This window comes from Phycodurus eques, chromosome 15, assembly GCF_024500275.1.
Source record: "Phycodurus eques isolate BA_2022a chromosome 15, UOR_Pequ_1.1, whole genome shotgun sequence".
Lineage (NCBI taxonomy): Eukaryota > Metazoa > Chordata > Actinopteri > Syngnathiformes > Syngnathidae > Phycodurus > Phycodurus eques.
Genome location: NC_084539.1, coordinates 3,358,231 through 3,382,265, shown reverse-complemented (window position 1 = coordinate 3,382,265; position 24,035 = coordinate 3,358,231). Strand labels below are relative to the sequence as shown.

Genomic DNA, 24,035 nt, shown 5'->3' with positions numbered 1-24,035 from the left:
CTTTTCAGGAAAACAAAATAACTACGTCTTTATTAACACTGAATCATCAAAGAGCAAGCAATTTACAACGCTCAGTCATTTGGAAGAATAACAGTCCCACGTGGACTGAACAAAAGTATCAATAGGTGAAAAAATATGAAATTGAACAGGTTTGGGTAAGTCACTGATGGTGTAGTGGTGCGCTAGCCTGACTTTGGTGCGGGCAGCGTAGGTTCAGTTCCCACTAAGTGATGGTGTGAATGTGAGTGCGAATGGTTGTCCCTGTCTATATGTGCCCTGCAACTGACTGGCGACCAGTTCAGGGCATAGTCCGCCTTTCGCCCAAAGTCAGCTGGGATAGTTCTCCGGCGCAGCTCCCCGCGACCTTTACCGGGATAAGCGGTGTTGAAAATGGATGGATGGACGGACTAAATTTGGACATTTTGGCCCGATGCCCGAAATATGTACTCTATATCCACGTGCACACAAAAATGATTTACAAAAGTTCTTCTAAAAACAGTACATCTTTAACAACTGGCCACAACTTCAGGACCAATTATCATGTATAAAATACTTTTTGGATTGAAAATGTCAGAGAGGTATTCATTTTCAAAAAACTCACTATGCATGCTACTTAGTGTTGAAAACAATCGGAGCTGGCACGCTGACGTCTAAATATGTTAATGTTGCAACCTACATCGGCAGTGTGCAAGTACGCACGTTCTCAGGACAAAGGCTATTTCGGTGGGTGAGGCTCTCAAAAAGGATAGGAGAATAAATTGGTGGACAATATGGAAAGGGGGGGAAAGGAATGCTGTGTGAAAGCAGCTTCAAGTTGCTGGCCATGCAGCTGCAAATTTTACCTCACCAGGCCGCTAGAGGGAAGCAAAGTAACCTGCTCAAAACAACAGTCCAAATTCCGATTTGTCTGCGAGATGACTTTGGGTGTGTTTTATCGGCTGTTCCAACCTGAGAGCAAGCTGTTTGACTTCTGCTTGTGGAGCTTTTCCTTCTCCCTCTTCACCTTGGCATGATCTTAAGCTTTATGTTGCTTTTACTACTGGGATGCACCAACCCCTGGATGCACACACAATCACACGTGGCACAACGCACACAAGCACGCACGCCAGGGTGTTTCGCAATCCTTACCTCCTCAGCACAGTGCATTAGTGGACAGATCCAGTGAATGTCATCCAGTTTGTGGAGCTCAGCACTCAGGCTGTTCAGGGTTAAGCGAAGCCCCTCTTCCTCAGGGAACTCGGACTGAGGAGGATGAGAAGAAGGTTGTGTGAGAGATCAGATGGCCAAAAAGTGGCAGCAGCAAGTGGCGAGAGAGGTTACCAGATGTTTTCCATCCAGAAGCAGGGTTGTCTCTGCCTGGAGAACTTTGCTGCTGTTGACAATTTCCACGGCTGTGCTGCGACTCAAAAACTGAAAATGAACAACACTGGTTTGAGTGATTTATCCAAAACCTACAAAACATGTATTTTTGGGAATTAAAGTCAAACATTTAAGGTTAGTGCTACATCAAAAGCAGAGTTGTGGCGCACTTTTCTTTTTAAATCCATGACATATCAGGCCACATGTTCTCTGGACTCCAGTAAAGTAGTCCTGTGACATTCGTCGAGCCCTGCACTCACTTTATCCGCGTACATCAGAATATGGTACAAAAATGGTATGAAATTCACACAACACACCGCGCTATAAAAGCTGTATCACGGGTACTTCGCATTGATGCACTCTGGGATGGTTCGGGGTTGACACGTAACAGCATCCCCGCACATCTCACGTACAAATGTGCATTGAGTGGGTCCAACGGGCCGTCTGTACCCATCTGCCGACACCCGGTGTCCCTACCTCAGGGCTGGACAGCTTGGCCTCGGTCAGCACCTTGGCGCTGGCGTAGACAGCGTGTGCCAGCTCCTGCTCCACCACCTTATGGGTCTTGGCGGCCTCGCGGATCCTGGGGAGGAGTTAAAACAGGAAGCGATGATATATCAAGTGTTATAATGATGATAGGATAACAATACAGATTACATGGATTGAAATTATATATAGTTCTTATTAAAAAACGAAAAAAACGAAATAACATTTAAAAAAAACTGAAAAACTATAAAAACTGTAAAACATTAAAAAACAAAACCAGTTCAAAGATATTAATAAGGTTAACATTTTGGTTAAAATGGTCTAAATACAGTTAAAATAGAGGTTATTTAATGGTTATACATAATAAAGGGTTAATTTGAAGTTATGTTACTTTTAACACAAGTTAAAATGTTGTAAAAAGAGCAGCACATAAAAGGTGGACAAGCCCAGAGGCCTCAGTTTTGTTTTGGATTTCGGAGGGAGAACATCACCAAAGAGTATAGCTGCTTCGCTGTTGTTGTTTTTTTAAAAAAAAAAAGGTGTGCCACGACCTGAGGAAGGCCCTTACAGGCCGAAACGTTGTCAGGGCACACGCATAACAGGTTGTTATAGGTTTTTTGGTTTGAATTTTAAAAAACATTTTGTCTTGACTTTTATTTTATTTCTTTGATTCAAATACATTATAAATTAATAACGAAACTAATCAATAAGAAACAACAAAAATAAAGATTACTTAAATAGCCAAGGCGAACTCAAATAAAAGAAGCAAACATCATGGAGGGTGGGGGTTGGACAGAGGTCCGCTATGGGCGGCGCCGCCAGCCCACACACCCCAGGGATTACAACCAGGGTTATGGGAGGCAGAACCATGGGTGGATGGACCATGCACCATCCTTCCCTAGAGGAAGAGGGGGCAATGCCCCCAATTCCTGGTGGGGAAGAGATCAGTTCCCCAAACCTAACCCTCACCTACTAACCTAACCCTTGTTGTCCCAAAGTAAAGATAACAGAAAAATATAGTAAAAAACAAAACAAAACCGAATAACATCCTACAGAGTGGACCTGGCTATAAGTACAGATGACCATGATTACCTTTTGCCACCTCTTCTGAAGTCCACGTGTGTGTCTGTGTGAAAGCAGTGAAAAGACTCTAGTGTAGTGGGCAGAGGCGAGAACGATGTGAGGGCGGTATGTTTTTCCCCCCACAAATAGCAGACAATGTCAGTATCCGTCATTCCACTCATAAATCTGAGTGGCAGCAGCCCACGAAATTTCCAGTACCCACAGAAAAACTGCTCTCTTCAATCCCACTTTGACTTTTTTGAGGAGGCAACTTCTCACCATCTTTTTGCTTCCTGTACAGTAGCTAAAGGGATTTTTTTCTTCCTGCGTCTCCTCCCTTACGTCATGGACGTAAGGGAGGAGGAAGGAGGGAGGGGAGAGTGGGAGACCCCTGCAGGCAGGCAGGCAACGTCCACACGTGTGTAGTAGTTAGCAGTTATGATGTGAGTTGGAGTTTTCAGTTTTCATCAGTTTTCTTTGGTTTTAGTGTTTAAAAGCGGCTTTATAATGAGAATAATACATTTGAGCATCCAGTGCATATTACTAGTCTTATTTTATCTGCAAGAAGGATTATCTCAGGAATATTCAGCTCATACTGGACAAAATCTTCCAAGGGTGAGGAACATTTCCCCCCCCCGTTTTACAATGCTACATAATGGTTAAGTCTTACATTATTTGAAAGACATCTTTCTTTTTTTATGGTGCTTAAGTTAATTTTTCAGACAATAGCCCGCTTTAAAAATGAAGAACTGTTTACCTTTTTATCAACTTTTTGGAATTGGTAAAATCGATGATCAGACAATAGTTTAGTTTCTCACAGTTTCAACTCCTCAAGTTGCCTCTGAATATTCCCATTCATCCAGGTCATTTCATTCTCAGGGCATTGAATCGATCACAACTCTTCAAGTTGTGTTTGCATTAAAGTTGTTGGTGTTGTCCCAGATGTGTGCTAATTTAGACAAAGCAATGACTTGTGTACCAAATGAACGCTTGAAACCCTGCACGTGTGCGTGCACCCTCCTGCTCAACGCATACAGTGAAAACTTTTAATTTCCCCTCCCTTCATGAATGGTAGGGATTCATCAAGTGTGGCCACAACTTCTGTCTGTTGTCGTACTGGAACGGCTCCAATTACCGGAGACAAATTCCTTGTGTGTTTTTTGGACATACTTGGCAAATAAAGATGATTCTCCTCTGATTCTGATTCTCATCCTCAGCGTGTAGTACTAAAGGTGTCCACACCCTAGCTGATGTATTTGATGACGGCCTGCGTTATTTTGAAGATTTGAAAAGGGCATACAAACTGCCTGGTATATGCATCCTTGTTTCTATATTTTCAGCTAGGGTCATCAATGAAAACCTATCCCTTAGGGATCAGGGAGGGGTTAAGGATTAAATTGTGAAATTCTTTTGGATTAACCCCCTCACCCATTACACTCCATTTTGTATAACAAGAGTCAGAAAAGTGGTTTTGTTTCTATACTATCTACAGTCTATAAACCTCTTCCAGTTATACAAATGTGGTCTCAGGAACTGAAACATTTTGACAACAGTGACTCCATGAGCTGCGAAAAGATTTGGCCCTCAATTGTTCTGGCCTCTAAAAACCCAGATCATCAAGAGATCCATTTTAATTTTGTCCGTAGAACTTGTTGTACTCCATAAAAGAGCTACTCTATGAAATGTATACTGTACTATTTGCTCAGATGGACTCACAGGTACCTATAGTCATATGTATTGGGAATGTAAAGATGTGAAATTCTTTTGGACAGAGATCTGTGCATCTTTTAAGTTCTGTTTTGAATGTGTCCGTGACATGCTCCCCCATTGTTACTCTTAAATAATACGACTTCTCTGAATCTTACAATTTGGCAAAGATGTCTCTTCTTGATGGGCATCACAGTGGCCAAAAAGATGTTGGCGTTATGATGGAGGCCTCCACATACAATTACTCAGGCTCAGTGGATTAATACATATGTTGAAATTATTGAATGGAGATATCAGTCACGAAAATGCACGGGGCTGGTCCAGATACTATAGTGGCATGGAAAGCAATGGCAGAAAAGATTAAGGGGTTGCTTTAGCCATTGCTACCAATCTATTGCTATGTGAAAATGTCTTTGACTACACTAACCTTTGTGGCCTGCATACAATGTGAAGAGATCCAGGGTGTAGGGGTGGGGGATGGAAGATCACCATAGGGTTTTGTATTTACCTGTTTATTGTTGTGTTTATCTGTTTTTTTTCTTCCTGTTTGTTAAATATATGAAGAACTAAGGAAAAATTATTAAAAAGTGATTTAAAAAAATGGCTTGGCATTGTTTTGCTGAAATAAGCAGGGCCATCCCTGAAAAAGACTTGCTTGGATGGCACGATACGTGGCTCCAAAATCACTATGTACCTTGCGGCATTAATGGTGCCTTCACAGATGTGCGAGTTACCCATGTCATGGGCACTAACACATCTCCGTACCATCACAGATGCTGGCTTTTCAACTTTGCGATAATAACAATCCAGATGGTCCTTTTCTCTTTGGCCCGAAGGACATGACGTCCATACCATCCCAAAATAATTGTAACTGTTGACTCATCGGACCACAGCACACTTTTCCACTTTGCGTCAGTCCATCTCAAATGAGCTCAGGCCCAGAGAAGCCGGCGCCGTTTCTGGATGTTGTTGATATGTGGCTTTTGTGTGGTAAGTTTTAACTAGCATTTGTAGATTTGGCGACAAAGCATTAACTGACAATGGTTTTCTGAAGTGTTCCTGAGCCCATGTGGCAATATTCTTTACACAATGATGCCGGTTTTTCATGCAGTGCCGCCTCAGGGATCGACGGTTACGAGCATTCAATATCAGTTTTTGGCCTTGCCGCTTACATGCAGAGATTTCTCCAGATTCTCTGAATCTTTTGATATGATGGATGATGATGATGATGAAATCCCGAAATTCCTTGAAAGTGTACATTGAGAAATGTTGTTCTTCAACCTTTAGGACTTTGCTCACAATGTTCACAAAGTGGTGAACCTCACGTCATTCTTGCTCGTGAACAACTGAGCCTTTCGGGGATGCTCCTTTTTATACCCAATCATATTTCCAATTGAACTGTTCACGTGTGGAACATTCTGAACATTAAATAGCTTGCATTTGCAGTGTATTCAATTCAATATGTTGAAAATTATGTGCAAATCATTGTTTCCTGTTTTTATTTGTTTTATGCGACTCTACTCTGAGATCCTCCCGGATGACCGAGCTTCTCACCCTTTCTCTAAGGGAGAGCCCAGACACCCTGGGGAGGAAACTCATTTCGGCCGCTTGTATCCGGGATCTGGTTCTTTCAGTCATGACCCACAGCTCGTGACCGTAGGTAAGGTTAGGAACGTAGATCGATCGGTAAATTGAGAGCTTCGCCTTTCGGCTTAGCTCCTTTACCACAACGGACCGATACAAAGTCCGCATCACTGCAGACGCTGCACCGATCCGCCTGTCGATCTCCCGTTCCATTTTTCCCTCACTCGTGAACAAGACCCCAAGATACTTGAACTCCTCCACTTGGGACAGGATCTCATCCCCGACCTGGAGAGGGCATGCCACCCTTTTCCGACTGAGGACCATGGTCTCAGATTTGGAGGTGCTGATTCTCATCCCAGCCGCTTCACACTCAGCTGTGAATTGCTCCAGTGAGAGTTGGAGGTCAGGGCTTGATGAAGTCAACAGAACCACATCATCTGCAAAAAGTAGAGATGCAATACTGAGGCCACCAAACCGGACCCCCTCTACGCCTCGGTTGCGCCTAGAAATTCTGTCCATAAAAGTTATGAACAGAATCGGTGACAAAGGGCATCCTTCACCGGGAACGAGTCCGACTTACTGCCGGATATGCGGACCAAACTCTGCCTCCGGGCGTACAGAGACCGAACAGCCCGTATCAGGGGGTTTGGTAACCCATACTCCCGAAGCACCCTCCACAGGACTCCACGAGGGACACGGTCGGACACCTTCACCAAGTCCACAAAACACATGTAGACTGGCTGGGTGAACTCCCATGCACCCTCGAGGATGTAGAGCTGGTCCACTGTTCCACGGCCAGCACAAAAACCACACTGCTCCTCCTGAATCTGAGATTCAACTTCCCGACGGACCCTCCTCTCCAGCACCCCTGAATAGACCTTACCAGGGAGGCTGAGGAGTGTGATCCCCCTGTAGTTGAAACACACCCTCCGGTCCCCCTTCTTAAAAAGGGAGACCACCACCCCAGTCTGCCAATCCAGACGCACTGTCCCCGATGTCCACAGGCGTGTCAACCAGGACAGCCCCACAACAGAGCCTTTAGGAACTCCGGGCGAATCTCATCCACCCCCCCGGGGCCCTGCCACACAGGAGCTTTTTAACTACCTCGGTGACCTCAAACCCAGAGATAGGAGAGCCCGCCTCAGAGAACCCATACTCTGCTTCCTCATGGGAAGGCGTGTCGGTGGAATTGAGGAGGTCTTCGAAGTATTCTCTCCACCGACTCACAACGTCCCGAGTCGAGGTCAGCAGCGCCCCATCCCCACTATATACAGTGTTGGTGGTGGATTGCTTTCCTCTCCTGAGATGCCGGATGGTGGACCAGAATTTCCTCGAAGCCGTCCGGAAGTCTTCCTACATGGCCTCACCGAACTCCTCCCATACCAGAGTTTTTGCTTCAGCGACCACCAGAGCTGCATTCCGCTTGGCCAGTCGGTACCCATCAGCTGCCTCAGGAGTCCCACAGGCCAAAAAGGCCCGATAGGACTCCTTCAGCTTGACGGCATCCCTCTCCGTTGGTGTCCACCACCTTACGGCCACAGCTCCGGTCGGCCGCCTCAGCAATGGAGGCGCGCAACATGGTCCACTCGCCTCCTCCGGAACATGAGCAAAGTTCTGTCAGAGGTGGGAGTTGAAACTCCTTCTGACCGGGGATTCTGCCAGACGTTCCAAGCAGACCCTCACAATACGTTTGGGCCTGCCACATCGGACCGGCATCTTCCCCCACCATCAGAGCCAACTCACCACCAGGTGGTGATCAGTTGACTGCTCCGCCCCTCTCTTCACACGGGTGTCCAAGACATGCGGCCGCAAGTCCGATGAGACGACCACAAAGTCGATCATCGAACTGCGACCAAGGGTGTCCTGGTGCCAAGTGCATGTGTGGACACCCTTATGCTTGAACACGGTGTTCGTTATGGTCAATCCGTGACGAGCACAGAAGTCCAATAACAGAACATCGCTAGGGTTCTGATCCCCCCAGCAGAAAGATGGAGTCCCCAGCGGGAGCGCTCTCCAGCACCCCCTCCAAGGACTCCAAAAAGGGTGGCTACTCTGAACTGCTGTTTGGTGCATAGGCAAAAACAACAGTCAGGACGCGTCCCCCCACACCCGAAGGCGGAGGGAGGCTACCCTCTCGTCCACCGGGCTGAACCCCAACGTACAGGCGCCGAGTCGCGGGGCAATAAGTATACCCACACCTGCTCGGCGCCTCTACCAGAGCCCGAACTGTGTGTGGAGGCGAGTCCGAAAATATCTAGTCGGAACGTCTCGACCTCACACACCAGCTCGGGCTCCTTCCCTGCCAGAGAGGTGACATTCCACGTCCCAGCCAGCTTCTTTAGCCGGGGATCGGATCGCCAAGGTCCCCGCCTTCGGCCACCGCCCAGCTCGCACTGCACCCGACCCCTATGGCCCCTCCCACAGGTGGTGAGCTCATGGGAAGGGGTACCCACGTTACCCTTTCTGTATCATTTCCATTCAACTACGACTTTGGGTTTGTCGATTACATAAAATCTCAACTTAAAAAAATCAGTTAGTTGTAAGGTGGCAAAATGTGAAAAGGTTCAAGGGGTATGAACACTTTCAATGTAAATTAATCACAATTTGACAAATTTCAGAATGGCTCGCTCACAGACAGATTTTCAAAACTCAGCAGAAAAAGATTTACTTGGTTCTTTAATTACACACTTCATGGGTGGGTTAGGCACTTCATAGACCCAACAATTTGTTTACAGGCAATTAAAATGTAAATTTGCCATGAGTTCTCTTTAATATTTTGTTGCAGAGCTTTTGCTTGCAATGTGACTCATTGAGTTCACTAAACTTTTGTATTCTTTTGTTTTGCATTTACAGGCTTTCACTGCAGCATCAGTTTTGTTTTGTTTTGTGGCGTTAATCTCTTCAATCATCTCGAGCGGTTAAATTGCATGCTCAATAAGGTTTAACTTTGGAGATTGACTTGGCCAGTCAAAAAAAATGTTCCACTTGTTGTCCCTGATAAACTCCCTTGTTGTTTTGAGTGTTTGTGTATTACGATTTTTATCCTGCTGCACCATGATGAAGGATCTCCCAATCCGGGAGTTCATTCTGTTGCTGCCATTATGTTACTCAGAAATGATTAGTGAGCCTGTCCCAGAAGAAGCCATTCAAGCCCAAGTGAGGACATTACCTTTGTGTTTCACAGGTGAGCTTTTATGATAGGGCTCATGAGTAAATCATTATTATTTTTTTTAAGCATTAGTCTTGTTTGAATAATCAATGGGGGATGGGAAACACCTCGGCAACAAAACACATGTATCATTCACATGTTCCAATACTTGCTCAAATGAAAAAAATAAAACAAAAACTATGATCAAAGTTTCATCTGATCCATATAAATACCTGGGGGGGAAAAACAGGTAAAATGTTAACCTACTGTCTCAAATTACTTTGATGTCAAGCCCAAATGTTTTCAGTGTATGGTTAAAATTAAGGAATTTGTTTCATTGTTAAATTCAACACAAATGCCACAAAGTTTATATTACACAAATTTTATATAAAGCAGTGTGTGAAGTTGTTTATTTTGAACTCAAGATTATAGTCTTTCACAATTGCCAAGTCAAGTAGAGGCTTCATGGAGTGGTTTTGGGTTTTCTGATTCGACAAAAACATACTATAATCTGTCTGTGTTGGCTATAGTTCTACAGGACTGGAGGTGCTGCATGATGAGTTGGAACTGACAAAAAGAAAATACTCAATTAAGCCATACTCCTTTATGTTCGTGTATGCCACATGATGATGCTTCACAGCATGTCGATAATATCCGGTTTTATGCCCTTTAGCCATTTTCCTTCCATAGTACTAAGTGAATGCTGTGGTCAGGCATGCTTGTTGCAAACACCAGTCCAGAGTCATTGTCCCCATCCAAGCCATTGAGCCAAGATGTCACACCAGCCAGGAAACTGGATCCACGTTTAGATTTCCTGTACGGTGGTAGAGGCCAACGGCCTGAAATGGACTCTGTCCTGAGATCCATCACATAGAGGAAATGGTTGTCAAAAAGGAGTGCAAACACCTCACCAAAGCTCAGCAAGGACAAGTTGGTTGGATCCTGTGTTTTTATCACCCTGTGAAAATAAAAACATACCTCATTAATAGTGATAGGGGAAAAAAAAGATATTGACAAACTACTGCACAACATACAGTAACTAATAACAATGCCTCCTCCAAAGGGCTTACAGCCAACCTCTCCTGGTCCAGTGACACACCTCTTTTCCTAGCCTTTGTTAGACCTGTTTGACATCCCATTCAGTCAATCCCTTCAGTTTCAAGAAAAAACCTTATGTATGTATATTTCCAGTACATCCAGAAAGTATTCACAGTGCCTCACCTTTTCCACATTTTGTTAGGATATAGTCTTATACAAAAATTTAATAATTCTTATATCCTCAAAACTCTACATACAACATCCTATAATAATAATAATAGCACATCTGCCTCACAGTTCTGAGGACCCGGGTTCATCTGTCTGGAGTTTGCATGTTCTCCTCGGGCCTGGGTGGGTTTTCTCCGGGCACTCCGGTTTCCTCCCACATCCCAAAAACATGCATGCTAGGTTAATTGAAGACTCTAAAGTGCCCGTAGGTGTAAATGTGAGTGTGAATGGTTGTTTTCTTATGTGTGCCCTGCGATTGGCTGGCGACCAGTTCAGAGTGTACTCCGCCACTCATCCAAAGATAACTGTGTTAGGCTCCAGCATGCCCACGACTTTAGTGAGGATGAGCGGTATGGAAAATGAGTGAATGAATGATATTTATGATGATGATAATGATGATGACTGTTGTTATGATGATGATCATGATTATCCATCCATCCATTTTCCATGCCACTTATCCTCACTAGGGTAACAGGCGTGCCGGAGCCTATTCCAGCTATCTTCGGGCGAGAGGCAGGGTACACCATAATTATCATAATTAGTTTGTATTAGTTGGTCCATCCATTGATTGACAATTGGGTATAATCATGTTTTACCATATATATTAGGGGCTTTTCCACCAACCAACATAGGAAGTCTGAGTTCCTGATAGCCGGAGTTCCTTGGAGCAAAAAGGTTCTTGTGGCCCATCTGGTTTGTGGTTCCATTGCACTTATTAGTTCAGGGAAGCTTAAGCAAATGAGGCTGATGTTGCTCATTACTGACACATACTGGATCTAAATAAATGCTGGTATTTCAACCTTTCAAGTTAATTTCATATTTTATATCTTAATCTAAGTTATAAATATATATGTATCTTGTTACTCTATCACATTGTACAGTTAGTACATGCATTTACTCCTAATATGCTTTGTTTTACTCTGCTTTCTGCAGCCAGGTCGGCATTGCAAATACCTTACCTTACCTGGATAAGGTTCAATGAATAAATAAAAATTACATGACTTCATGGACAGCTCTTAATGAGTTTTAAAATACAGCAGTGTGATTAACCTTCTCTTTTATCTGTTGGTTCAATGGGATGTCAGTCAAGGACAACAACAGTCTAAACGGTATTGTTAAAGTATGCTCGAAAATTATTGCAATTAAGCAGAGGGATTTGGACCCTCATTGGGAGAAGCAGGTGGCTGAAAAAGCCATGAAAATTATTAAGGGAAAAGAACATATTCTGGCCACAGAGTTCGTCCTGATGCCCTCCGGTTCCAAACAGGTGTTTGATGCACATTCCTCAACTTTCTCACTCTTTTTTGCCACCTGTCCCAGCTTTTTTGGAACGTGTTGCAGCCATAAAATTCAAAGTTAATGATTATTTGCTAAAAACAATCAAGTTTATCAGTGTGATCATTAAATATCTTGTCTTTGTAGTGTATTCAATTAAATATAGGTTGAACATGATTTACAAATCATTGTATTCTGTTTTTATTTATGTTTAACACAACGTCCCAACTTCATTGGAATTGGGGTTGTAGAAGCTGTAAACAAATTGCCCACACGGGATAAATAAAGTTGTCTGAATCTGAAACATATTTGGTATCTGTACATGTGTTTGCATGACAGAAACAAAACAGATTGCACATTGCAAGTACAAACACAGACAAAAAGCCATGCTTCATTTTCTTGTCTTGCCCAATGGCAAACTTGGCATTTTTCTGCAGGCTGGAGGAGCTCCTGCCTGGGAGGGTTTTTTATTTTTATCTCCCCGCAATTGATTGGATTGGACCATCAGAGGGTCCTCGCCGGCCACGCACATGCCTGCTCTGGCTCGGACCACTGCTCCTTAGGGGAACAGTCAGCCAGCGGCGGACCTTGCTGCCGGGGTAGCAGCAGGTCTCGCCGTGAGCCCATGGCAGTGGCAAAGTCCGCTGCCACCACGCTCAAGCGGTAATTCGTGTTAGAATAAATATACATATGTTATCTCATGTTTACTCTAATCCTATTGCAAAGCATTTATACAGCAGTATAATGTTGATTGTATCATGTAAGTTGAAGTTGTCTGTGAAGAGGACTGTGCCCTCATTTAAAGATAGCGGTTGGAACCTTTTGCGGTCAAAGGTTGAAACTATCAGCGCCGAAGAACAGATCTGCATTATCATCTGCGCCATGAGTCATATCTGTGATTGTTTCACGTTGCTGCTGTGTGTGTCCTTATATCAAGATAGCAGCAGCAACATCTGTGTAACTAGGAACCACCCTAAGGAAATAAAAAGAGAGGGCTCGGCAGAGTGTAGGCAGAACGGTCGGAGGTTGTAACTGCGTACAACTCTGTCCGTTCTCCTCGCGAGTAAAAGAACCAGTCTCTTGTCTTCCTTCCTTGTTTATTAAATATTCTAGGTTGTTTGAACCTGACAATTCAAAATTTTGCTTTCCAATGTATTTTTGTTCTCTTATTCTGAGCCTTGCATCACGCTGCATCCAGTAATGGCGCTTGGTTAATGAAAAAGTAAACGCCAACAGAGGTCTGCAACCAATCAACGTTTGTCAGCACAGCCCGCCCCCTCAAAGAGTTCTTGGTAGCTCTAGGAAGACCCTATCCGCCAAGAGGAACTAAATAATCCAGGGGGAACCTTCTGTACCCTGTTAGTTTTTTTTCAGTGGGGACACAGGGGGAACTCAAGCTACCAGAGTAGCTAGGGAAGTTCCTGCAAAGGTTTCTGCTGTGGGAAAGCCCCTATTGTCTTGTCTTAACTTGTGTATTAGGGGGTTTGCTGTTTAACTGTAGGCTAGTAATGTGCAGTCAACTTTTGTGATGTCCCACTGAGCACAATTTCTCTCATGTAACACATACAAGACTTATCAGTATTTATGTTCATATTGTGCTGTTGACGTATTTCCAAAAATCCTGCTAGTAGGGGTCGCCATTAGAGAGCTCTTCAACCCCCAACGTGTCATTTCAATGTCTGTTTAGAGTTGTGTCGTTGATATTGACTAATAATACCAGCCGCCACCTTGTGGGGGTTGCTAACAGCCACATGTAGTTGTTGCACGGTTGGAGCAGTTCTGAATCCCATTTTGTTGCCCTTCCAATAGTTTCTCTCCGCGCAAGACGTACAGTGTGTGGGCTTCCTGCAGCAGCGTACTTGGTTGGCTTATTTACAAATCCGTGCATACTTGCGTGCATACATTTTCAGATGAGTACAGTGAGTTGTGCAATGGTTGGGATATTTTTATAATGGGATATTATTAACTCCACAACTTTATCCCTGACCGGGGAGAGAAGATATCTATCTATAGCTACAAAATCACAAGCCCGAGGCAGCATGACTGAATGGTGTCACCAGGGTGACGAGTTAATCTGAGAATCTGAGAAAGGCCATTACGCATGCCAGGAAATGCAATGCATTCTCATTGAAATGGGCATTTACTCTTCCTGTTTCAATTGACGAAAAAAGACAACTTTAAATTTTTAGAAAAGAGGACTGACATCAAGATGGACATCGGAAGCCTGTCAACAAAATCAGAGAAGACATCTATCAGATATTGTATGAAAGAGCAGCATGTCTGGGAACAATGTACTCATTTCGATGGCACATTCATTTTCAATGAGAGTTTATCTGTAGGTTTTGGGAGAATTGTGTCGCCACAGTGACACGGAAAAAAGAAAAAATGTAGTTCCGTAGGCGGCACAATGGTCGACTGGTTAGCACATCTGCCTCACAGTTCTGAGGACACGGGTTCAAATCCGGCCTCACCTGTGTGGAGTTTGCATGTTCTCCCGTGCCTGTGTGGGTTTTCTCTGGGTACTCTGGTTTCCTCCCACATCCCAAAAACAGGCATGGTAGGTTGACTGAAGACTCTAAATTGGCTGTAGGTGTGAATGTGAGAGTGAATGGTTGTTTGTTTATATGTGCCCTGCGATTGGCTGGCGACCAGTTCAGGCTGTGCCCCACCTCTTGCTCAAAGATAGCTGGGATAGGGTCCAGCACCCTCGTGAGGATAAGCGGTTCAGAAAATGGATTGATGGTTGGATGTAGTTCCGTCCGCTTTCTTTTTTGTCAATAAGGTCACTTCTTTGATTGGCTAGATTTGTTTCATGTCACAATTTATGGCATCATGACTCAGGAGACGTCGGTTTTCCCCGCACACAAAGACTTTTGGTCATAAATATTGAACACATTCAATATTTAAGATTGCCAGCCCCGACTTGTTTCGGATCCTGTTATCGGGACAAATCCACTCTTAACACACCTCAGACCTAAGGATAATATTATAGGATAATTTTATAAAACTATATAGTCTACCATTTGACATCCTTGGTCGGTGTAAGGAATACCAACTCTCAGGCCAAAGACCAAAGAGCCTGGCCTGTCCTGCTCCCTAATCGACTCAGGGTACCTCAACATTTCTTTGCTAAGCCTATAAGCCAGCAAGATGTCTGTTTTGACTCACATGGATACTCACCGAGAACAGGCTCGTTCTTCTTCCCCCCTAAAACCTGAGAACACAGCTTGGCTGGGGGAGGACGGATGACTGATGACTGTTCAACAAATAGCAATCCCCCTCTTATCCACCCTAAAAAAACCCACTCAGCAGATTGAGAATGGCCAGATGACTGGTCGCCTCTAATCAATGGAACATGAACCCAGTGGTGACCAAAAACACTGCAAAACGGACTCCCTGTGACTCTAAACAAACAGGTATTATACATACATATCGAGAATGTACAGTGAAATTAAGGAAATCCCACGCCTGTACAAACGTGTAGAAGTCTGCACGAGTACCCTGAATGTACACGTTGATTTCTGTGTCTTTGTGTTGATTCTGAAAGTTTTACGATGAGTTTGTCGATGAGTACTGTGGCACAGTGTCACAAGCACAAAATATATGAAATAATGGGACACAGGACAGATGAAATAGTGTTGTGTTGGACAGTATTATTTGATCTGCCAGAACCATGATTGAAAGAAGTTCATTCATATACTTAATCTCTGTTTGAGACAGTTTAAAAATTGGGAACCGTTTTGCATAGAAAGGGGAACCTGCCCATGATGAGGGCGCACATGCATAACTAAGAAATTTAGAGAAGAAAACCGAAACGGAGACGTCATCTCTTTCGCCTGGCGATTCAGAGATATATGGGAAGACCCTTTGTTTCGCTCTGGCTTTAATCCTGTGCTCTGGCCTGACACTTCTCAGCTGCGGCCGTCCCTCCCCCCTGCCCTTTTTATTTTGTATTTTTTTGGGGGGGGGGGGTCTCCACATGGTTCCCCGGGACCACGAGAAAGGCCTAGTCCGGCGTTAAGACTATGGTGAGGCTCTTGTTTCCTAGCCTTTGGGCCTGCCAGGCTACTGAGATGAGTCTCCAGTATTCGCGCAAGTTAAGCTTTCAATCAAGCATAAAAGCGTGACCCGCCAGCAAACCCAATGGTCGGAAAGTTATGAACGCAAGTCCCTGCATCCGCTTGACCACCAATTTTCATTTTTGGGTCCTCTCCCGTTTGTTTTCCTTTTCTTCATCTTTTTCCCGATTATTCGACTGCCTGGTTCCCGCCTGAGACGACAGAGAAAGAACGGCTCTGAGCGCGTAACCACGTGATCCACTAATAGTGAGTAAACATTGCAGCAACTACCAGAATATGTACAAATTGGTGCAGAGTAGCTTGCGGTTAGTTCAACAATCTTACGAGTCACAATTTTATTCTCTCTCAACAGTCATTAGTTCATTCATGCTCATCACACAAGTTAAGCCATTCACACTGTATCCCGCTGTGTTACGTTATTGTCTTTTATCGCGTAGTTAGTTGCCTTTGCATTTTTCCCCATTTTACCTGTAGTTTTGACAATAAATGTTCTACAAAACACAGCATTCTATTGTGTACTGTGTGTGTTTGAGTGAAGGTTATTGACCTCTGATATCGAGGATTAATTTTACATAACTGTGGCAATCCTTTCAGAAAAAGATCCACGAGGTATTTCGTCATTTTGCCCTGCTGTTAGCTAATCAACGATGTTTTTTTTATTTAACACCAATATACGCTCCAGATTGGTTCCCCCCGTGTGAGACAAGTTGTCCGTCGTGAGCAGCTATCCCAGCTATCATTGAGCAGGTACACCCTGAACTGGTTGTCAGCCAATCGCAGGGCACATATAAACAAACAACCATTCGCACTCACATTCACACCTATGGGCAATTTAGAGTCTTCAATCCACCCACCATGCATGTTTTTGGGATGTGGGAGGAAACCGGAGTGCCCGGAGAAAACCCACGCAGGCACGGGGAGAACATGCAAATTCCACACAGGCGGGGCCGGGAATTGAACCCCGGTCCTCAGAACTGTGAGGCAGACGCTCTCACCAGTCGGTCACCGTGCCGCCAGAATTCACAATATTTTTTATCAATTTCATGCAGCGTGTCCGCCATATTGGTGCGGTGCACTTCTGTCCCGAAAGCGTGCCTTTAGTTTGTGTATGAGCGTCTTCCATTACCATAGTAACGCTACACGTGACCGAGTCAACGAAACACAGAGGCCACTGTTTAGAGTGCAGTGAATTTTACATAAGAGCACTTGTGAAACTGTTGAGAAATATATCAAATTTCACAGTGAAACTGGAGAAAATCCGTCGATGTGTTGAATGTTTTGCAGTGTGCTGTGAGAGTTTTCAAAAGGAAATGGATGCCAGGCTCAGTACAGGTTTGGAAACACTGGAATAGACAAGACTTGTTGATTCTTTTACCTGAGAATCTCAAAGCTGGCAAAGTCCCACTGATATACTCCGATGTCAGAGCTGCAAACAATGTGGCGTCCATCAAACTGCAAACGGGGTTGAAGGCTGATGCTGCGGTTCTCTGACACTGACAGGGTCTTTAAGCACTTACTGTTAATTTCTTTTCCCAAAGGCCATATCTGAAAAGAGAAGTTATTGTTTGATCCATATGATGGACTAAGAATGTTTCAGACATACAGTATGACTAGGGTTGGGCACCAAGTTTCGAGAATCAATTGGAACCCGGACTAAAGTTCAGATTCTCTCTGAATCGTTCCAATTTGTGGTTCCTAGTTTCGATACCTACAGTCCACTGACCCGGAATAAGAATGCGGCAAAACCAACAAAGTGGGAACACGAAGAAGTGCGTGTGTCTGATGGCGGTGGTGATTGAAAGTGTGTCTTAACTTTGTTCAAATAAATGACCAGTTAATCAGACCACACTTGCAATGAGGTTATATTGTGTTAAGGAGGTTTCACGATGTGTTGAAGTAACGGTAACTTGTTGCGAAGTTTGAGATGAGATGCCATGTATAAATATACCTGCAATCAAGACTAAGGTATTAAAATAATACACAGTTTCAAATACAGTGGGTCAAAAAAGTATTTAGTCAACAACCAATTGTGCAGGTTATCCCACTTAAAAAGATGACAGAGGCCTGTAATTTTCATCATTCACCTATGAAAGACAAAATGAGAAAAAAAATAATAATCCAGAAAATTGTATTGTCTGATTTTTAGAGAATTTATTCGCAAAATATGGTGGAAAATAAGTATTTGGTCACCTATAAACAAGCAAGATTTCTGGCTCTCACAGACCTGTAACTTCTTCCTCTGTCCTCCACCTCTTACCTGTATTAATGGCACCTGTTTGAACTCATCAGTATAAAGGACACCTAAATAGAACTTTTTGGTAAAAACTCAACTTGTCGTGTTTGGAGGAGTACAAGTTGCCTCCAAAGAACACCATACCTACTGTGAAGCATGGGGGTGGAAACATCATGCGTTGGGCTGTTTTTCTGCAAAGGGACCAAGATGACTGATACCTTTAAAGGAAAGAATGAATGGGGCGTGTATCGTGAGATTTTGAGTGAAAACCTCCTTCCATCAGCAAGATGAAACGTGGCTGAGTCTTTCCGCATGCCAATGATTCCAAACACACCGCCGGGGCAACGAAGGAGTGGCTTCGTAAGAAGCATTTCAAGGTCCTGGAGTGGCCTAGCCAGTCTCCAGATCTCAACCCCATAGAAAATCTTTGGATGGAGTTGAAAGTCTGTGTTGCCCAGCGACAGCCCCAAAACATCACTGCTCTAGTGGAGATCTGCATGGAGGAATGGGCCAAACAACAGTGTGTGAAAACCTTGTGAAGACTGACAGAAAAACGACCTCTGTCATTGCCAACAAAGTGTATATAACCAAGTATTGAGATGAACTTTTGTTATTGACCAATTTGGCTAATAATTTCTTTAAAAATCAGACAATGTGATTTTGTTTTCCATTTTGATTCTCTCATAGGTAAAGGTATACCTATGATGAAAATTACAAGCCTCGTTTATCTTTTTAAGTGGGAGAACTTGCACAACTCTAACTAATTACGTTTCCCCCCCACTGTATTAATTTTTTATTTTTAACAAAATAAGAATGGGCGATCATTAACATTGTTTATTTAAACACATTTGAATTTGTAACTGGGTGAAAAGGGGGAGGGGGGAGTGTTGGTGCTGAGCAAGTCAGTGATGTGGCGCGCGTCATTAGTGGATGCGCGTTAGTGCTAGGATGGGGTTAGCGAAAAGGAGGGTCGTTGTGTGTCCATCCATCCATTTTCTGAGCCGCTTCTCCTCACTAGGGTCGCGGGCGTGCTGGAGCCTATCCCAGCTGTCCTCGGGCAGGAGGCGGGGTACGCCCTGAAATGGTTGCCAGCCAATTGCCAGCCAATTGCAAGGCAAACAACCATTCGCACTCACAGTCATGCCTATGGGCAATTTAGAGTCTCCAATTAATGCATGTTTTTGGGATGTGGGAGGAAACCGGAGTGCCCGGAGAAAACCCACGCAGGCACAGGGAGAACATGCAAACTCCACACAGGCGGGGCTGGGGATTGAACCCGGGTCCTCAGAAGTGTGAGGCTGACGCTCTAACAATTCATGGTCGTTGTGTGTTTTGATGTTAATTCCATTTGTCGATGACCTAATTTATTTGTCCAGTGAGCAAACGTTGGAAAGGAACATAGGTAGGTGTTGTTACCTTATCTGTCACCCATCGCGACAACCATGCTTCCGCATGTGGCCAAACCGGCCACACTTGCTCCTCTGTTGGGTTGAGCTGCGAAGTGAGTCATCTGCTTTGAAGGCCGCTCGTCTTGCTGCGAGCATCGTATTTACAAACTCAAAGTCACTGGATAGTCGTCATTTCAGCAAGTGCTGGCAATCATAAGCTAATTTACTGCAGATATTGACAAATATTAGTGTTTGTAGGTGAAGAACTTTGGCCATAATATCCATGACTGTCAGGACTCACAAGCCAATACAACGAGTGGTGACCAACGTGCCGCTGAATGATACGGGTCTTATCAGTCCAGTTGTTTTTTGTTTTTTGTTGTCAGTGTGATGTCATTTTTTCCCCCAATATCGGGCTGATACTTTTCTGTCCAACACTTATTGTGCATTCCTAGAGAAATTCATAGTAAAGTTCATAAAAGGTAAGTTAATAGCATTGAAATTCACAGACAAGTACAGATGATTTAATCAACAAATAACTGGTTAGCTTCATTCAAAACAGGTGTTTCCAAACCTTTTCTTCCAAGTCCCACATACAGAAAAAAAGGAGGCATGTTCCACTTTTGGCATCTTTAATTTTTTAACACAGTAATCCATCACTGTAGGTAAAGATATGTGAAGCTATATTTATTTTTATGTACTGTATAGTTTCAAACAGCTTGGTAATAAAGTAAAACATGTTTTTTCTGGATTTTGGGGTGGCCAGCAGCACCACTGAATGATGTGTGATTGGTTGAAAACAAGGAAGTTAGGGATGAGTACAAATTTCTTCATCCTCACCACCCACTATAGAAAGTACAGTAAGTACTAAGTACTATGCAGGCAAATGACACGGGCTGTGTCAAAGGTTCATTTTAGGCGATGCTGCGGGTTGCTTAGAAAATGGATCGCGATATAATTTCAAAACCCCTGATTTAAAAAATGCTAACTATTTTTGACCCAGCCTCCTAAAAGAATCGGAATCGAGAATCGTTTGGAACCACAATCGAAACAAGCGGAATTGGAAATAAGAATTGCTCGAATTCAAAAAGATGCCCAACCCTACGTACGACAATGCAAAATTGGTGTGAAGCAAATCAGCAACCTGTCTGTCGAATGACACACAAACAGTGGATAAGAAAGACCACACACCAGAGTCAAAATGTCAAATTTTTTTTGCAATTTCAAAACAATGCGACCATCATTCATCATAACCTCTCTCTACCCAAGCATGTGTCTGTGTAGGCATGTATCGGTAAATAAGTAAATCTAAAAATAAATGCAAAAATTAATTTCCCCTGGATAAATAACCCTAACAATATATATCTATATATATCTATATACACACACACTACTAAAAAACTTTGGCCGTAGGCTGCTCATCTTGCTGCGAGTATCATAGTTACAAACTCAAACTCACGGGATGGTCGTATATAACAACCCTAATCCTCAACAACAAGTATTGAGATGAACTTTTGTTGTTGACCAAATACTTATTTTCCATATATATATATATATATATATATATATATATATATATATATATATATATATATATACACACACACACACACACACAGTGGGTACGGAAAGTATTTAGACCCCCTTAAATTTTTCACTCTTCGTTATATTGCAGCCATTTGCTAAAATCGTTTCAGTTCTTTTTTTCCTCATTAATGTACACACAGCTCCTCATATTCACAGAAAAAAACAGAATTGTTGAAATTTTTGCAGATTTATTAAAAAAGAAAAACTTAAATATCACACAGCTGTAAGTGTTCAGACATTTTTCTGTTACGCTCATATTTAACTCGGGTGCTGTCCATTTCTTGTGATCATCCTTGAGATGGTTCTACACCTTCATTGGAGTCCAACTGTATGTGATTATACTGATTGGACTTGATTTGGAACGCCACACACCTGTCTATATCAGACCTTACAGCTCACAGCCCTCCATCAGTCGGGACTTTGTGGCAGAGTGGCCCGACGGAAGCCTCTCCTCAGTGCAAGACACATGAATGCATGGAGTTTGCTAAAAAACACTTGAAGGACTCCAAGATGGTGAGAAATAAGATTCTCTGGTCTGATGAGACTAGCATCATGTATGCTTCGGTGAAGCAAAGTTTTTGTGGTCATCAAAACACCTCATGAACATACATATTTCCAGCGAGTTGTAATTCTAAGTTGTCTGTTATATGTAACAGAGATCTTGCATTGGACAGCTAGAGATGCGGTAGTACCATCGAAAGCCTTCGACTTCTACAAAGTATGTCTTCTCTCCAACGCAAGACCTCTGGTACAGCTTGCTGATGGGCAGGACACAGCAGGTGAGGCTGGGGGACAGTACCTCATCCACACGCACCATCAGCATCAGGGCCCCCCAACGATGTGTCCTCTCTCGGCTGCTCTTCTCTCTCTACACAAACAACGCACCCGGCTGTCAAACTCCTGAAGTTGGCAGATAACACAAGAGTCATCAGCCTCATCAAAGACAGTGACAAGTCCGCATATCTACAGGAGGTAGGCTGACGTTGACTTCAGGAAACATCACGCTAACCTGTGTGAACCATCGAGACCTTCAAGTTCCTGGGAATTAGTTTCTCAGGACCTAAGTGGGAGACTAACATCAACTCCATCCTCAAAAAGGTCCAGCAGAGGATGTACTACCTATGGCTTCTGAGGAAGCACGGTCTGCCACAGGAGCTGTCGAGGAAGTTCTACACAGCAGTCATTGAAGCAGTCCCGTGTTCATCCATCACAGTCTGGTTTGGTGCTGTTTGGTCCACAAAGAAGGACAAAATCAGACAGCAACAGAAAGTCAAGGCTGCCGAAAAAATTATCAGTAGCCACCTACTCACTCTTGAGGACTTGCACGCTGTCAGGACTAAAACAAGGGCATGCAAAATCCTCTTAGACCCTCCACATCCTAGTCACCACCTAATCCAGCTCCTTCCCTCAGGAAGGCGCCATCGAACAATATGAACTACAACCAGCAGGCATTCCAACAGCTTCTTCCCTCTTGCCTTTAACTTCTTAAACAGGTAACTTACAATTTCATTGAAACATGCTGCCAATTTTGCACACCTCTGTTGGGACACTTCTACATTATTCGTACAATCACTTTTATCAGGCTGCATCCTCCCATTAACTTCTTAAACAGTTAACTTACTGTTAGATATAGTGTATCCAACACTTACAATTTCATTGCAACATGCTGCCAGTTTTGCACATCAGTCAGGACACTTCTATATTATTATGCACTCACTGCTTTATCACGCTGCACTATTTGCATACTGTTTTTGATTACTATTGGCCACTCGTGTGTTTGGGAACTCTGCACTATTTGCATAATTGTCACTGTACCAGATCATTTATTAATCACTTCAAACTGCTCTAATTTGCTTGAGGACTGCATCATTTGCACAACTACCATTATGTCAGTATCACCAGACTAGTGGCCAGAGGTGGGTAGCAACGCAGTACATTTATCATTTTACATCTGTTTTTAGACTTCGCCTTCGACTTCCGTATAGGGCGCAGTTGCGGCAATCCCACGTGATCATTAACGTCATTTGAATCGCACGCGCACACACACTATCAAGCTAGCGTCACCACCGATGAACCCATGCAACTGGGTACGAGAGCGGTGAGTCTAGATTTAATTAAGGAAGACCCTACCTGGGTTCTTCCTAAAGTGACACTATGCTCTCCAGATTAAGAGATTCATACATCTGTATTGATTGACTCTGGTTCTGACGCAAATTTACTCAACTCCCTCCTTGTTAGACGTATGCACCTTAGAACCTTTCATGTAAAACGCCACCGCAACACCTATGCTACAGATGCCGGTTTTATGGGCAAGATCACTCACCGCACCCAAACAGTCACATTGAGATTTCCTGATTCTCACTGGGAACACATAAGTTTTCATGTTTTTGATGCTATGAATTATGACCTTATTTTAGGAAACCCTTGATAGAAATTACATAACCCCCATATTGACTGGCTCTCTGGGCATGGTATGTCATGGGGCAGCAATTGTGCCCAGAACTGTTTCAAGCCTCCATGTAATGTTCAGGGATGTATCGTTTACCGGGGTCTCAACGCGATAACTGTGAAAAACAGGTACCCTATAACTCTCATCTCCACCGCCTTTGAGTTCCTGGAGGGAGCCAAGGTTTACAACAAACTGGACTTAAGAAATGCGTATCATCTAGTCAGGATGAGGGAGGCGGATGAACAGAAAACAGCATTCAAAACACCAACGGGACATTATGAGTATTTGGTAATGCCTTTTGGACTCACTAATGCTCCAACTGTTTTCCAAAATCTTGTCAATCATGTCTTGCATGACATGTTGAATGTGTATGTTTTTGTCTATTTGGACATTTGTCTATTTGATATTCTCC

General features: G+C 43.6%; 1 protein-coding gene across 21 annotated transcripts in view; it reads right to left on the bottom strand.

Annotated features, from left to right (window-relative positions):
- Nucleotides 1-1,843: 1,843 nt before the first annotated feature.
- fbxw2 (F-box and WD repeat domain containing 2) overlaps nt 1,844-24,035 on the bottom strand; it is a 97,228-nt gene continuing 75,036 nt past the window's right edge. For 16 of the 21 annotated variants that reach the window (XM_061699470.1, XM_061699471.1, XM_061699466.1 and 13 more), the window contains 2 exons: nt 17,342-17,511; nt 8,344-10,304 (listed from right to left, as the gene is read on the bottom strand). In XM_061699470.1, coding sequence (XP_061555454.1) covers nt 10,016-10,304; nt 17,342-17,511 — 459 coding nt within the window. In that variant the 3' untranslated portion in view covers nt 8,344-10,015. The other 5 variants (XR_009769963.1, XM_061699479.1, XR_009769962.1 and 2 more) reach the window with 5 other exon arrangements.